Raw genomic sequence first — 13,770 nt, 5'->3', positions numbered from 1 at the left:
TGAGTCATCAACCATATCTTAATTCTCATTATTTCTTTGAATTTAACAATGCTAAAAAAAAGCCACATTTAACAATGCCTACTTCAGGAAGCATGTCCTTTAATGTTTGCCTATTTTGAAAACATTCAACCTTTTTATCCGTTATTTATCTAGTTATTCTTTTGATTTACATCTAATACCAACTTCCCCTCTCGGGTAAAAATGGTCTGAAGCAACTATTAGTCAATAAAATATTTCTTAATTCTCAGAACGCAGCTGTCTACCAGTAATTTTCAATTGACCACCTTTGCATAGATGCATAGATATATTTATTATCAGCAATCACAACAAATTTTTACTTGGTTCCTTGTATTTTTTGCTTAACGTTATAATTTATCCCATCTTCCCATATGGCCAAAAATGTGAAAGCACTCTCAACTGGGAACAAAGGAAAGTACAGCACAGGAACAGGCCCTTTGGCCTCTCCAAGCCTGAGCCGATCATGATGCCCTAACTAAGCTCAAAAAAAAAACCTTCTGCCCTCAGTCCGTGTCCCTCTATTCCCTCCCTATCCACGTGGACCTGCATGCCCAGATCCCTCTGTATGTTAAAGTACCTAAGGGTTCTGCCATTTACAGCATAATTCACATCTAAATGTGATCATCTAAAATACATCACCTCACATTTGTCCAGATTAAACTCCATCTGCCATTTCTGTGCCCAAGTCTCCAATCTTTCAATATCTTGTTGTATCCTCTGACAATCCCCTGCATTATCTGCAACTCCATCAATCTTCATGTCATCCTCAAACTTACTAATTAGACCACCCACATTTTCCTCCAGATCATTTATATATCTTGCAAACAACAAGGTCCAAGCACTGATCCCTACAGAACGCCACTATCTGCAGATCTCCATTTTGAGGAACACCCTTCCACCCCACTATCTTCTATAACCAAGCCAGTTCTGTTTCCATCTAGCCAACCCATCCCGAATCCTACATTTTCAGCTTTTATATCAGTCTGCCATGTGGGACCTTGTTAAACACCTTAGTAAAGTCTATATAAACTACATCCATAGCCCTTCCTTCTTCAACAGTCTTTAACATCTCTTCAAAAAACTCAATCAAGTTGGTGAGACCTTCCCTGTACAAAACTGTTGCCTGTCACTAACTAGTCCATTTTCCTCCAAAAGTGCATATATCCTGTCCCTCAGTATCTTCTCCAAAAGCAGCTCCATCACTGATGTCAGGCCCACCAGCCTGTAATTTCCTGGGTTATCCGTGCTTCCTTTCTTAAAGATGGGCTATTGGCTATTACTGGAAAATATTGACTATTTTCCAGTCCTCTGGAACCACGCCTGTGGTCAAAGAGGATGCAAAGATATCTGTTAAGGCCTCAGCTATTTCTTACATGGTAGCTCTGATCACTCTATAATTGCATTTACCTGGGTTTGCTTTCAGCTGGTTGCAATTTAGAACATAGAACACTACAGCACAAACAGGCCCTTCGGCCCACGAGTTGCGCAGATCACATCAACACCTACCAACCTACAGACCTATCTATAACCCTCAATCTCATTAAACCCCATATACTCATCCAGAAGTCTTTTAAAAGACCCCAGCGAGTTCGCCTCCACCACCACCGACGGCAGCCGATTCCATTCACTCACCACCCTCTGAGTGAAAAACTTACCCCTAACATCACTTCTGAACTTCCCTCCTTGCACCTTAAATCTGTGTCCTCTCGTAGCAACCATTTCAACCCGGGGAAATAGCCTCTGAGAGTCCACCCTATCTATTCCTCTCAACATTTTGTAAACTTCTATCAGGTCGCCTCTCAACCTTCGTCTCTCCAGGGAAAAGAGTCCCAGCTCCCTCAACCTAACTTCATAAGGCATGCCTCCCAATCCAGGCAACATCCTTGTAAATCTCCTCTGTACCCTCTCAGTTGACACACGTTTCACCTCTGACCTCACCAACATCTTAACAACGATCCAAGTGTTTCAATTAACAACTTTCCCAGGGGCAGTCACTTTTCTTTCAGGGCCACCACTTCCTTTCCGCATAAACTTTTAATTTTAATTGGCCAATGGATCACTGAACCATAGAAGGGTTACAGCTCATAAAAAGGCCATTCAGCCCATCATGTCAGCACCAGCCAAGAGAAGACAAGACCCTGGCATCTCATTTTAATCCCAATTTTCCAGCACCTGGTCCACCGCCTTACAGGTTACAGCATCTTAAATGAACATTTCAGACTCAACCACTAACTTAGGCAGTGAATTACAGACACCCACCACCCTCTGGCTTTCCTCATGTCCCCTTTAATCATCTATCAATCACCTTAAATCTTTGCCCCCTGATAAATGACTCCTCAGCTAGGGGAAACAAGTCTTTCCTTTCTACCCAATCTTGGCCCCTTATAGTTGCGTAGATGTTAATGAGGTCACCTCTTAGCTTTCTCAGTTGTAAGGAAAACAACTCCAACCTATCCAATCTGTCCTCACAGCTGCAATTTCCAAGCTCGAGCAACATTCTTGTGAATCTCATCTGCACTCGCTCTCCAGAACAATTATATCTTTCCCGTAATGTGGTGACCAGAACTATACACAAAACTCCATCTGTGGCCTAACCAGCGTTTTACACAATTCCATTGTTACATCCTTGCTTTTGTATTCAAAACCTCATCAAACAAAGGAAAGCATTCCACATACTTTCTTGACCACCTTGTTCACCTGTTCTGCCACCTTCAAGGACCTTTGGACGAGCACTCCAAGATCTCACTTCCTCAACCTCGCTCAATATCTTCTAATTTGAATATTTCCTTGCTTTATTTGCCCTCTCAAAATGCATCACCTCACACTTCTCTGCATTGCATTCAATCTGAAAATTTCCTAATCATGCTTCCCATAAAACAATAAGATTGTTCCAGTGTAGAAAGAGGCCATTCCATCCTTTGAGTCTGCACCAACTCTCTGAAATAGCAACCCACCCAGGCCCTCTCCACTGCCCTATCCCTGTAACCTGCAAATTTATCATGGCTAATCCACCTCACTTACACATCTGTAGACCCTAAGGGACAATTAGTATGGTCAATCCACCTAACCTGTACATCTTTGGACTGTGGGAGGAAACACATATAGACACGGGGAGAATGCGCAAACTCCTCACAATCACCCAAGGTTGAAATTAAACCCAGGTCTCTGGCGCTTTGAGGCAGCAGTGCTAACCACTGAGCCATTGTGCCATGCCATTCCTTTGTCTAAATCATTATTATATACAACCAACAGCGAGGATCCAACAAGGATCCAAACACTGAGCCCTGTGGAATGCCACTGGAAATCATTTTCCATTTGCGAAAACATCTATCGAACATTACCCTTTGCTTCCTGTCACTGAGCCAATTTTGGATCCAACTTGCCATCCCCTGTGATAGTTATACAAAATTAAGTGTTCATGCTAGAATATATGCACAGCAAAACAAGTAACTACATCTGTGAAAAGAGGGAGTAAGCTCTACATCTCTTGTGGAATCTCTGGTAAACTGTGGCTCATATACTCAGTGTGCTCCCAATGTTTAAGACATTGGGTTTGAATTGTAGTAGAGAGGGGCTCCGTATTCAAGGCTCAGTTCAATACTGTGAAATACTTTACCGGAAGAAGAAATAAGGAAGAACACAAGAGGAAGAAAAATAATTCAGCGTAAGACATTAGTGAACACTGAAAAGAAAATTCTGAAGTTAACAGTTACTGAAACGTAATTTGAATTCAATACTAGACGCAAAATATAAACATAGTAAATTTTAAACATAGCACATGTTCTCGTAGAAAATGCACATTCCAAAAGCAGCAACATGCATTTATCATATATACTGACGTAGAAGGTGATCTCCCATATTCCACACACCAAATCCATCACTCATGTCAACATCACAAAACTTCGCTGAACAAAAACCTCACTTTGGTTTTCTCGCTATTAGCTCATGTTTAAAATCAGTAAATTCCCGTCAGCAATTGCAGGAAGTTGTTTCATCCCTAGCACAGTAACATTTTAAATTGCAACCCTCCTTCCCAAGTTCAGTAGTGTTTCCTGCTGATTATTAAATCACTACACTGTGTCTGCTGGGCTATCCTGAAACTCTCCAGCAGGATAAATATTACCCTTCCCCACCTTCAGCCCAAAAAGGACATAAATTTCCCCATCTTCTACACAAGTATATATGGTATATCCAAAATAGGAAAGCATGCCTCAAATTGTAGATCATTCATTTAATCTTATTTTCGATACAGATGGTCCTAGTTTTACTAAGGAAACATATATCCAGCCAGCTGCCTTCCCATCTTCAATCAACTCATCCTTTCTCATTTGCTGCATGCAAGTTATGGGCAGACAAATGCGTACAGCTGAAAGGATTACCATGAACAAAATACAAGATGCTGCTTGTTTGAAGAAGTCCATGTGTCTTTGACTCTTCCCCTCTCAAAAAGAGAGGAAGTTTCTGCGTGCAGTGTAAATTGTGTCCCTTGCATAGTTGCTGCTGGAGGGAATCGAGGTACATAATGCAATATTTCTAATTGTCACTGCACAGTCAGATACGGTGTGAACTCATTCTCACATGCAAGGATCGATGCTAACCTGCTTGTGGACCAGCTGGGCGACAGCAATTTAACCAGTGTCGTTGAGCTGCAACTTAATAAGTGGGTACTGCACTTCAAAGGTGGTGTCTTTATATACAATACACAACTCTTGCAACAAAATACAGTATTAAAAATAGTTTGTCTATTTAACTACTACAAACTAAAAGGAAACCAATAGGCATTACACAACAAGAGGATGTGGCATTCACTGTCACTGGCTGATAAATGAATAGAATTTAAAGGTTCAACCACATACACATCTTTCTTCATAACTCAACTTAGATGCCTGAACGATATCACACCATGCAGGGTAATAGCTGGGTCTCAAAGCAAAAGGACTGAGAATAGATTATGCTGCATGTACACTGATCGGATTAGCTTCAGTGGCAATGGAATGAGCTTACAATTTTACCTCAACGTACCGACCTCAGTAAATCACTTCCTTCCCTAGCAGGAAGCAACATGTGGCAATGGACAGGCTGAGCACTCAACCATCAGTAAAACAGCTATCCACATGCTGAACTGTATGGATCTCACTGAGCCATTGGTTAAATATATGATAATCACTAATAAATCTGATGGAGAAACTTCTTAATGGTGAGAATGTAGAACTGTAACACATGCTGTATCCAAGGTGAATCACAAGTGCATGTAAAGAGAAGCTATTAAGGAGAATAGTATTTAGAGATGTGCAATAAATGCTGGCCTAGCCAGCAACTCCCACACCTATGAATTATTTTTTAAAAATCTCTTTACCTTCTAATCACTTGCTGTACTTGCAAACAACTACCTTCTTTCCTAGCCTTTTTTGTAGCATTATAAAATGTATCAAAGTACATATGATCCCTTCATCCAAGTCATTGATAAAGTCTATAAATAGTTAAAAACTGAGCATTGAAATCATAAAAACTCTACATGCAGAAGGAGGCTATTCAACCCATTGAGTCTGCACCTATTCAACCCCAATCCCCACTACCCCACTCATTTACCCTGCTAGTCCCCCTGACATGTGGAGATGCCGGCATTAGACTGGGGTAAACACAGGAAGAAGTCTCTCAACACCAGGTTAAAGTCCAACAGGTTTATTTGGTAGCAAACACCACTAGCTTTCGGAGCGCTGCTCCTTCATCAGGTCAGTGTAGGTTCTATTCACAAACAGGGCATATAAAGACACAAACTCAATTTACAGAATAATGGTTGGAATGCGAGTCATTACAGGTAATCAAGTCTTAAAGGTACAGACAATGTGAGTGGAGAGAGAGCGTTAGCACAGGTTAAAGAGATGTGTATTGTCTCCAGGCAGGACTGTTAGTGAGATTTTGCACGTCCAGGCAAGTCATGTGGATTACAGATAGTGTGACAAAAACCAAGATCCCAGTTGAGGCCGTTCTCATGTGTGCAGAACTTGGCTATCAGTCTCTGCTCAGCGACGCTGCATTGTCATGTGTCGTGAAGGCCACCTCGGAGAATGCTTACCCGAAGGTCAGAGGCCACCTCAGCACTTCACTGTACCGCAAGCCCAGGGATAACCCCATGATGCTCCACTTCTCCAGCTTCCACCCTAAACATGTTAAAGAAGCCATCTGCTATGGACAAACCCTCCGTATACGCAGGATCTGCTCAGATGAGGAGGATCGCAACAGACACCTCCAGGCGCTGAAAGATGCCCTAAGAGCAGGATATGGCACTTGACTCATCGATCAGACAGTTCCAACACACCACAGCAAAAAAAACCGCACCGACCTCCTCAGAAAGCAAATATAGGACACGGTGGACAGAGTACCCTTCATCGTCCAGTACTTCCCCGGAGCGAAGAAGCCACGACATCTTCTCCAGAGCCTTCAACATGTCAGTGATGAAGACGAACGTCTTGCCAAGGCCATCCCCACACCCCACTTCTTACCTTCAAACAACTGCATAATCTCAAACAGACCACTGTCCGCAGCAAACTACCCAGCCTTCAGGAGAATAGTGACCATGACACCACACAACCCTACCACAGCAACCTCTGCAAGATGTGCCAGATCATCAACACTTATGCCATCATCTCACGTGTGAACACCATCCACCAGGTACAGGGTACATATTCTCGCAACTCGGCCAACTGCAGGAAAGGATGTCCCGAGGCATGGTACACTGGGGAGACCATCCAGACGCTACAACAATGGATGAATGAACACCGCTCAACGATCACCAGACAAGAGTGTGCTCTTCTTGTTGGGGAATACTTCAGCAATCACGGGCATTCGGCCTCTGATCTTCAGGTAAGCGTTACCCAAGGCAGCCTTCACAACACACGACAACGCAGAGTCACTGAGCAGAGACTGATAGCCAAATTCCGCACCCGACGACAGCCTCAACCAGGATCTTGGGTTCATGTCACACTATCTGTAGCCCCTATGATTTGCCTGGGCTCGCAAAATCTCAGTAACTGTCCTGTCTGGATACACATCTCTAATTTGTGCTTAACACACTCTCCAGTCACATTGTCTGTACCTTTAAGACTTGATTACCTGTAACGACTTGCATTCCAACTATTATTTTGTAAATTGAGTTTGTGTATTTATACGCCCTGTTTGTGAATAGAACTCCCACTCACCTGATGAAGGGGTAGCGCTCCGAAACCTAGTGGCTTTTGCTATCAAATAAACCTGTTGGACTTTAACCTGGTGTTGTGAGTCCCCCTGACATTCAGGGTCAATGAGTGGGGTTATGCGGATACAAAATAAGCACACAGTGTCGGAGATAAAACATTAGCATGGAACAAGGAAGTTATGGGAAAACTCCATTCTAATTATACCACCCCAGTTACACTGTTGGCTTCTGGACAAAGATGCACAAGGTGGTGGTGCAGACAAAATTCTAGTCACCAATGTTAGATATTTTGAGCCACAACTGGAATAACACTTAGATTGAAATGGAATATTGGGATGGACATTTAAGAGATGCAAAGGTGCTTTCATGTGGGTATTTCACCTCATTCCCATATACTGTGCGCGGAGAAGACAAATCCAGAACACTACTTCCAACCAAAATGAGAGAGAAAGGCAGCGAGGCACAGATTTAATTTATCAAATTTAGCAGTGACAGTTGGAAGCTTTTAAACACAAATATCGTTACATTTCTGATAATTTAATGAAAGATAAAGAATGTGGAATCATGCTAGAAATAAGAAAATGCTGAAACAGGTCTTTCCGGGTTGGATGAACTCACTCAATTATTTTATAAAGCTAGAATCCTGGGAAGTGATTGTGCTACCATCGGTGTCAGACTAAACACGAGTATTGGAAAAGCTGCTGCATTAATGGGTCTGAAGCACTGAGGGTTTGGGGTAAATACGCTGAGATATGATATATTTACTTGGCAGCACAGTGACGAGGTGGATTCTCTTTTTTCTTCACACATATTGTGGTAAATTATGAATTTTAATGGCTCCATCCTTGCTGTCAATGTTATTTAGTTATTTATATGGTACACTGTACCCTGGTAATTTTAAGTTGCTCAATTTGAATCATCTGTTGCAGAGCATTTCCTGCAGTGCTTGATTTAAATGACTTAATTCAATTTACCAGATGAGTCAAACTTTCTCCACTTGTAATTAAAAGCTTCGATTGCATTTGCTGGTCTCAGTACGCAGTCATTTCCTTAAACCATTCTCGTAGGAGGAAAAAGCGAATCAAGCTTACCTGGTAATTCCTACATAAGCGATTTCCTGTCTGCTTTCGTTATTAACAAGCGACAGTCCCAGGCTATGAAGTGAGACTATCACTCCCTTGTCAAACTGTTTCAAGTCCTCAGCCTGCCGTGCTTTAGAGACAACAGCAACATCTTCAGTGAACACCAGCACGCGCTGCCTCCCATCGAGGAACGATACCCAGTGAATCTGATTGTTACGTTCCCAAAGGAACTGCCCAAACTGATCCTAGAAAATAAAATTATTCCATCAATGAGATAACTGGGCCAGAGGACTTCCTTAGAAAAGTTAGTAATTTTGTTATGCTGCAAGTTGTAGTCCACACAGAAACAAGTGTTAACTTAAGGAGTTAGCTTGTCACCTCTCTACATTAGGGCATCAGAGTGAGGAGAGGGAAAAGAACAGAGAATCGTGGAACCCATTTTCTGCAGCTACATCCTTTCTTGAAACCCAAATACCCACAGCAGGTGCAATGGTTTGCAAACCAGTGTTTGGCTCCTGTCACATTTTCCAGCACTCGAAGAATGTCAGGATTATGCAAACCACTTGAATGTAGACATGCTTCCTTTCATTCGTTCTCAATATGCACTTTATCAAATACCTTCTGAAAATTTAAATACACGACACCTCCAGGCTTCCCTTGATCCAACTTACTAGTTACAGTCTCAAAGAACTCTAACAGGTTGGTCAAACACAATTTTTCTTTCATTAAATCATGCTGGTTAGGGGAGGCAATGGTCTAGTGGTATTATAGCTAAACCATTAATCCAGAAATTCAGCTAATGTTCTGGGGAGGTAGGTTCAGATCCCACCATGGCAGATGGTAGCATTTGAATTCAATAAATAAAACCTGGAATTAAGAATTTATTGATGACTATATGTAACTAATTCACTTGACTTATTTTAATCACCCCTAACCTCTTCACCAATTTTCTGCTTACCAAATTCTCTATGTTTACAAGGCAGATCATTCTGATTTTGTGTGACTTTCAACTCAGGTTACAACTGCTCAGTTAACTTCCAGCTCACAGTAATCATTTCACATTCAGGCAATTACTTACACTTAACTGACTGCTAACTGATTGGTGGTTTTTAAAGTTCTAAGTAAAATTCTAAATATTAAGACTACATTCCTGTTTGACAAAGTCACCAGAGTTCAACCGGGTTCCAGTGCAAGTAAACTTTTAAGTGTTTTTTTTTGTACAGGTAACACCTACGTACCTTTAACAGGTCAAGTTCTCCAGTTTTCCAGACACAACCCCAGTTCAGTTTCCTGATAGCAGTAGGGTCAGCCCATGCAAATAACCGAGCCTCTCCTGGGTTTAGTATCAACTCCTCCTGTAATCCACTATAGGGCAGGAAAGGACAAATGAGCAGTTAGAAGAACGTAAACTATTCACAAACAAGACATCTCATTTAACAGTCATATAATCCCTGTGCAAAAAATAGAAGCACATTAACAGAAAATAACTCCTGTGTATATCTTTGCTATCACAATTGCTTAGCCGATGCAGAAATTCATTGTGCGGAGAAGCTAGCACGTTGATCCGTAGGATTTAACTACATTAATAAGATACACAATCCAATATGTTAGGATTTCATGCAAGTGTCTCCTGTGGAACAGAACCCTGGTGAGTGCAATGCACTGCTCAGTATCAGCCTTGATGATGTGCTCAAGTCAATTAAAGCCAAAACTTTCCATCTCACATCAGAAAGCGACCAATGAGCAGAGTTTGATACCCAAGGTAGTTTTGTATCTGTAATGAGTTTATTTATGAGTCACAAGTAGGTTTACATTAACACTGCAATGAAGTTACTGTGCAAATCCCCTTGTTGCCACACTCCGGCACCTGTATGGGTCACCTGAGGGACAATTTAGCTTGGCCAATGCAGCTGACCAGCACGTCTTTTGGACTGTGGGAAGAAACCGGAACACCCGGAGGAAACCCATGCAGACATGGGGAGAACGTGCAAACTCCACACAGACAGTGACCCAAACCGGGAATCAAACCTGGCTCCCTAGCGTTGTGAGACAGCAGTGCTAACCACTGTGCCACCCTAAACATCAGGGAAGGCTTGAATTTACAACCTCAGCATAGCTCGCTGGCTGCACTGCTCTACAAGTACTACATGCAGACCGACTGCGCCACTGGAGTACTGGAACAAATTATAATGGATGCACTAAATGTATAAATAAATAAATATTAAAATTCTAAATAGATAATTTGAGAATGTATGAGAGAATGAAATTGATTTACTTCAACAGCAAGTAATTTTTTTCTATTTCAAATGCACCTTGGCTCAGTTGAAGCTCCATTCAGGACTTGGCATAACTGAGTTTTTTGCTTCAAAGAAAACAGGAGAGTACCAAAATATCATAACTGTCCTCTTTAGGATGAGACATGAAACCAAGGCTGTCTGTTCAAACAAGTACCCAATCTTCTCAAGTGCACCCCAGATTCCCTCGAGCCAAAAGATCCTTTGCCAAAAATTAACAGAAGAGCATTTAAATACTCTGGTGACTGTTCTCCCCCCAAACATCAATAATTGATTAACTGGCGTCACAGAGGTTGTAAAAAGTCTGACAACACCAGGTTTTAGTCCAACCTATTTATTTGATAATATACTCACAAGCTTTCGGGGTTAGCCCCTTTGTCAGGGGCTAACCCCGAAAGCTTGTGAGTATATTATCAAATAAATAGGTTGGACTAAAACCTGGTGTTGTCAGACTTTTTACTGTGTTTACGCCAGTCCAACGCCAACATACCCACGTCATAGAGGTTTACAGCATGGAAGCAGGCCCTTCGACCCAACTTGTCCATGCCACTCTTTTTTTTGGAAACCACTAAGCTACTCCCAATACCCACGTTTGGCCCATATCCCTCTCTACCCATCTTAGCCACGTAACAATCTAAACACTTAAAGACCTTGAACATCCACTGGGGATTTGCAAGCCAATTCAGTTAAGTGTTGGCTATGACGATCTCACATACCTTTGCTTGAAGCGAAACTTCACAGCCATTGTATGGTTTATGATGAGGGCTGGTGCAGAACCATCATAATAGTCTGTAAAAGTGATCACTGTGCTATGATCTGCAACATTCACATCCACGATAACTCCACCACACTGCCAAAGGAAAAAAAAATGTATCAGATTGACGAGCAGGTCGATTCATTATTGAAATCTGAAACATTATAATTGCAAAACAAAATTAGCAATAGCTTCCTTATGACCGACATTGAAGTTTATTTATTAGTGTCACAAGTAGGCTGACATTAACACTGCAGTGAAGTTATTGTGAAAATCCCCAGTCACCACACTCACCGCCTGTTCAAATACAAAGGAGATTTACCCATGGCCAATGCACTTAACCAGCACGTCATTCAGACTGCAGAAGGAACCTGGAGCACCCAGAGGAAACCCACACAGACACGTGGAGAAGGTGCAGACTTTACACAGACAGTGACCCAAGCTGGGAATTGAACCTAGGTCCCTGGTGCTGTGAGACAGCAGCGATACCACGATGTCACCCACACATTAGCTGCTGTAGAGAATTTACAAGGTGAACTTGATCATATTAGAAACTTGAGAATAAAAAAACAAGTTTCTTTATCCATTTGCCTGCCCCTTTTAGTCCCTTTACTTGGCAATCGCTAAGAATTTTGATAAATTTAATTTCATTTATTAATTAAAATTTGTGTAGATCGGGGCTTTGCTCCCTCTTCTCTACTATTGAGCTGCTCAAAATTATACATATTTTTAAATTTATTTATTTCTAGGCTGGTTTAGATATTCTGTCATCCTTAAACATTCAGTGATCATAACAATTCAAACAACCACTCTGTTTGGATTTTGGAAATCGTTACCATAAAGTTGAGACTTTTAGGTGTTACTCGCAGGCTTAAGAAAATGTCATATCTCCAACCTTGCTGCCTAGCTGTTACAACACAGCTGAACAAAATGTACGTCAATCTCATGAAATGAGAGAATCTGGCAATTTTAAAGCTGGATAAATTAAAATATCAATCGTGGCGCTCGAGTAAAAAACATATGTTTACAGGTGAAAGGTATTTTTAAGACGACAAGAAACGGTAAAGTATGTCTCCAAAATGTCACTGAATGTATTCAATGCCATGTGAATTTATGCACCTAAGAACATAAGAAATAGGGGCAGGAGTAGGCCATCCAGCCCTTCGAGCCTGCCCCGCCATTCAATAAGATCATGGCTGATCTGAAGTGGATCAGTTCCACTTTCCCGCTTTCTCCCCATAACCCTTAATTCCCTTGTCTATCAGAAACCTATCTACTCGTGACTTAAATATATTTAGCGAGGTAGCCTCCACCGCTTCAACGGGCAGAGAATTCCAGAGATTCACCACCCTTTGAGTGAAGAAGTTCCTCCCCAACTCTGATCTAAACTGCACCCCTCCTTATCTTGAGGCTGTGTCCTCTAGTCCTGCTATCCTTTCCAAGCGGGAAGAATCTCTCTACCTCTGCCCTATTCATCCCCTTCATTATCTTATACGTCTCTATAAGATCCCCCTCAGCCTTCTAAACTCCAACGAGTACAGACCCAGTCTATTTAGTTTCTCTTCATAGGCCAACCCCTCATCTCCGGTATCAGCCTAGTGAACCTCCTCTGCACTCCCTCCAAGGCCAATATATCCTTCCGCAAGTGCGGCTACCAAAACTGGGGGAGAATTTAGCATGGCCAATTCACCTAACCTGCACATCTTTGGAAAGCGGAGCACCTGGAGGAAACCAACACAGACACAGAGAGAACATGCAAACTCCACACAGACAGTGACCCAAACCAGGAATCAAACCCAGAGCCCTGGCGCTGTGAGGCAGCAGTGCTAACCACTGTGCTACTGTGAGATCCATCAAAAAGAATACAGACAAGCATGCGTATTTACCACATGGTCAAGCCTCAGCAATGTGCCATTGTCTTGTTTATTATAGAAGAAAGATTTTGATGACAGTTCTGAACCAACCACTCTGACATGAAGCTTGTTTGATGATGTTTCAGGCCAGAAAGGAAGACACTGAAATAAAATTGAAGAAATATTAGTGATGGGCTTTAGTTTCAGTTTATTTACCAGTGTCACAGGTAGGCTTACATTAACACTGCAATGAAGTTACTGCAAAAAGGCAACTAAACATGAGGAATTAATTACTTAATCAACACAAAGCTAAAAGAAAACAAAATTAAAATTGACAAAACTTTGTTCCAATCAAAATGAGGGATGATATTTTAAAAATTCATAATATTATAAAATAATGGAAATAAAATTGTCATGTTCAATTCTGATCAGAGAATCGTAGAATCCCTATAGTACAGCCATTCGGTCCATCAAGTCTGTACCGACCATAAATCCCACCCAGAGGAGGTGATAGAAGCAGAAACAATAGCAATGTTTAAGAGGCATCTTGATACATCAATAGGCAGGGAACAGA

The 13,770-nt window shown here is 41.7% G+C and overlaps 1 protein-coding gene across 4 annotated transcripts in view; it reads right to left on the bottom strand.

Annotated features, from left to right (window-relative positions):
• The window catches only part of vps13c (vacuolar protein sorting 13 homolog C), a 298,634-nt gene that overhangs the window by 53,806 nt on the left and 231,058 nt on the right, over positions 1 to 13,770 (bottom strand). For all 4 annotated transcript variants that reach the window (XM_080216043.1, XM_080216044.1, XM_080216045.1 and 1 more), the window contains 4 exons: positions 13,230 to 13,358; positions 11,306 to 11,439; positions 9,534 to 9,660; positions 8,305 to 8,540 (listed from right to left, as the gene is read on the bottom strand). In XM_080216043.1, the coding sequence (XP_080072169.1) occupies positions 8,305 to 8,540; positions 9,534 to 9,660; positions 11,306 to 11,439; positions 13,230 to 13,358 (626 nt within the window). The remainder of the gene's footprint in view (positions 1 to 8,304; positions 8,541 to 9,533; positions 9,661 to 11,305; positions 11,440 to 13,229; positions 13,359 to 13,770) is intronic.

Source organism: Carcharhinus amblyrhynchos, chromosome 32 (genome assembly GCF_965287045.1).
Source record: "Carcharhinus amblyrhynchos chromosome 32, sCarAmb.v2.hapA, whole genome shotgun sequence".
Classification (NCBI taxonomy): Eukaryota; Metazoa; Chordata; class Chondrichthyes; order Carcharhiniformes; family Carcharhinidae; genus Carcharhinus; species Carcharhinus amblyrhynchos.
Note: the sequence above shows the minus strand (reverse complement) of the source record. Positions and strands in the feature narration are given on the sequence as shown.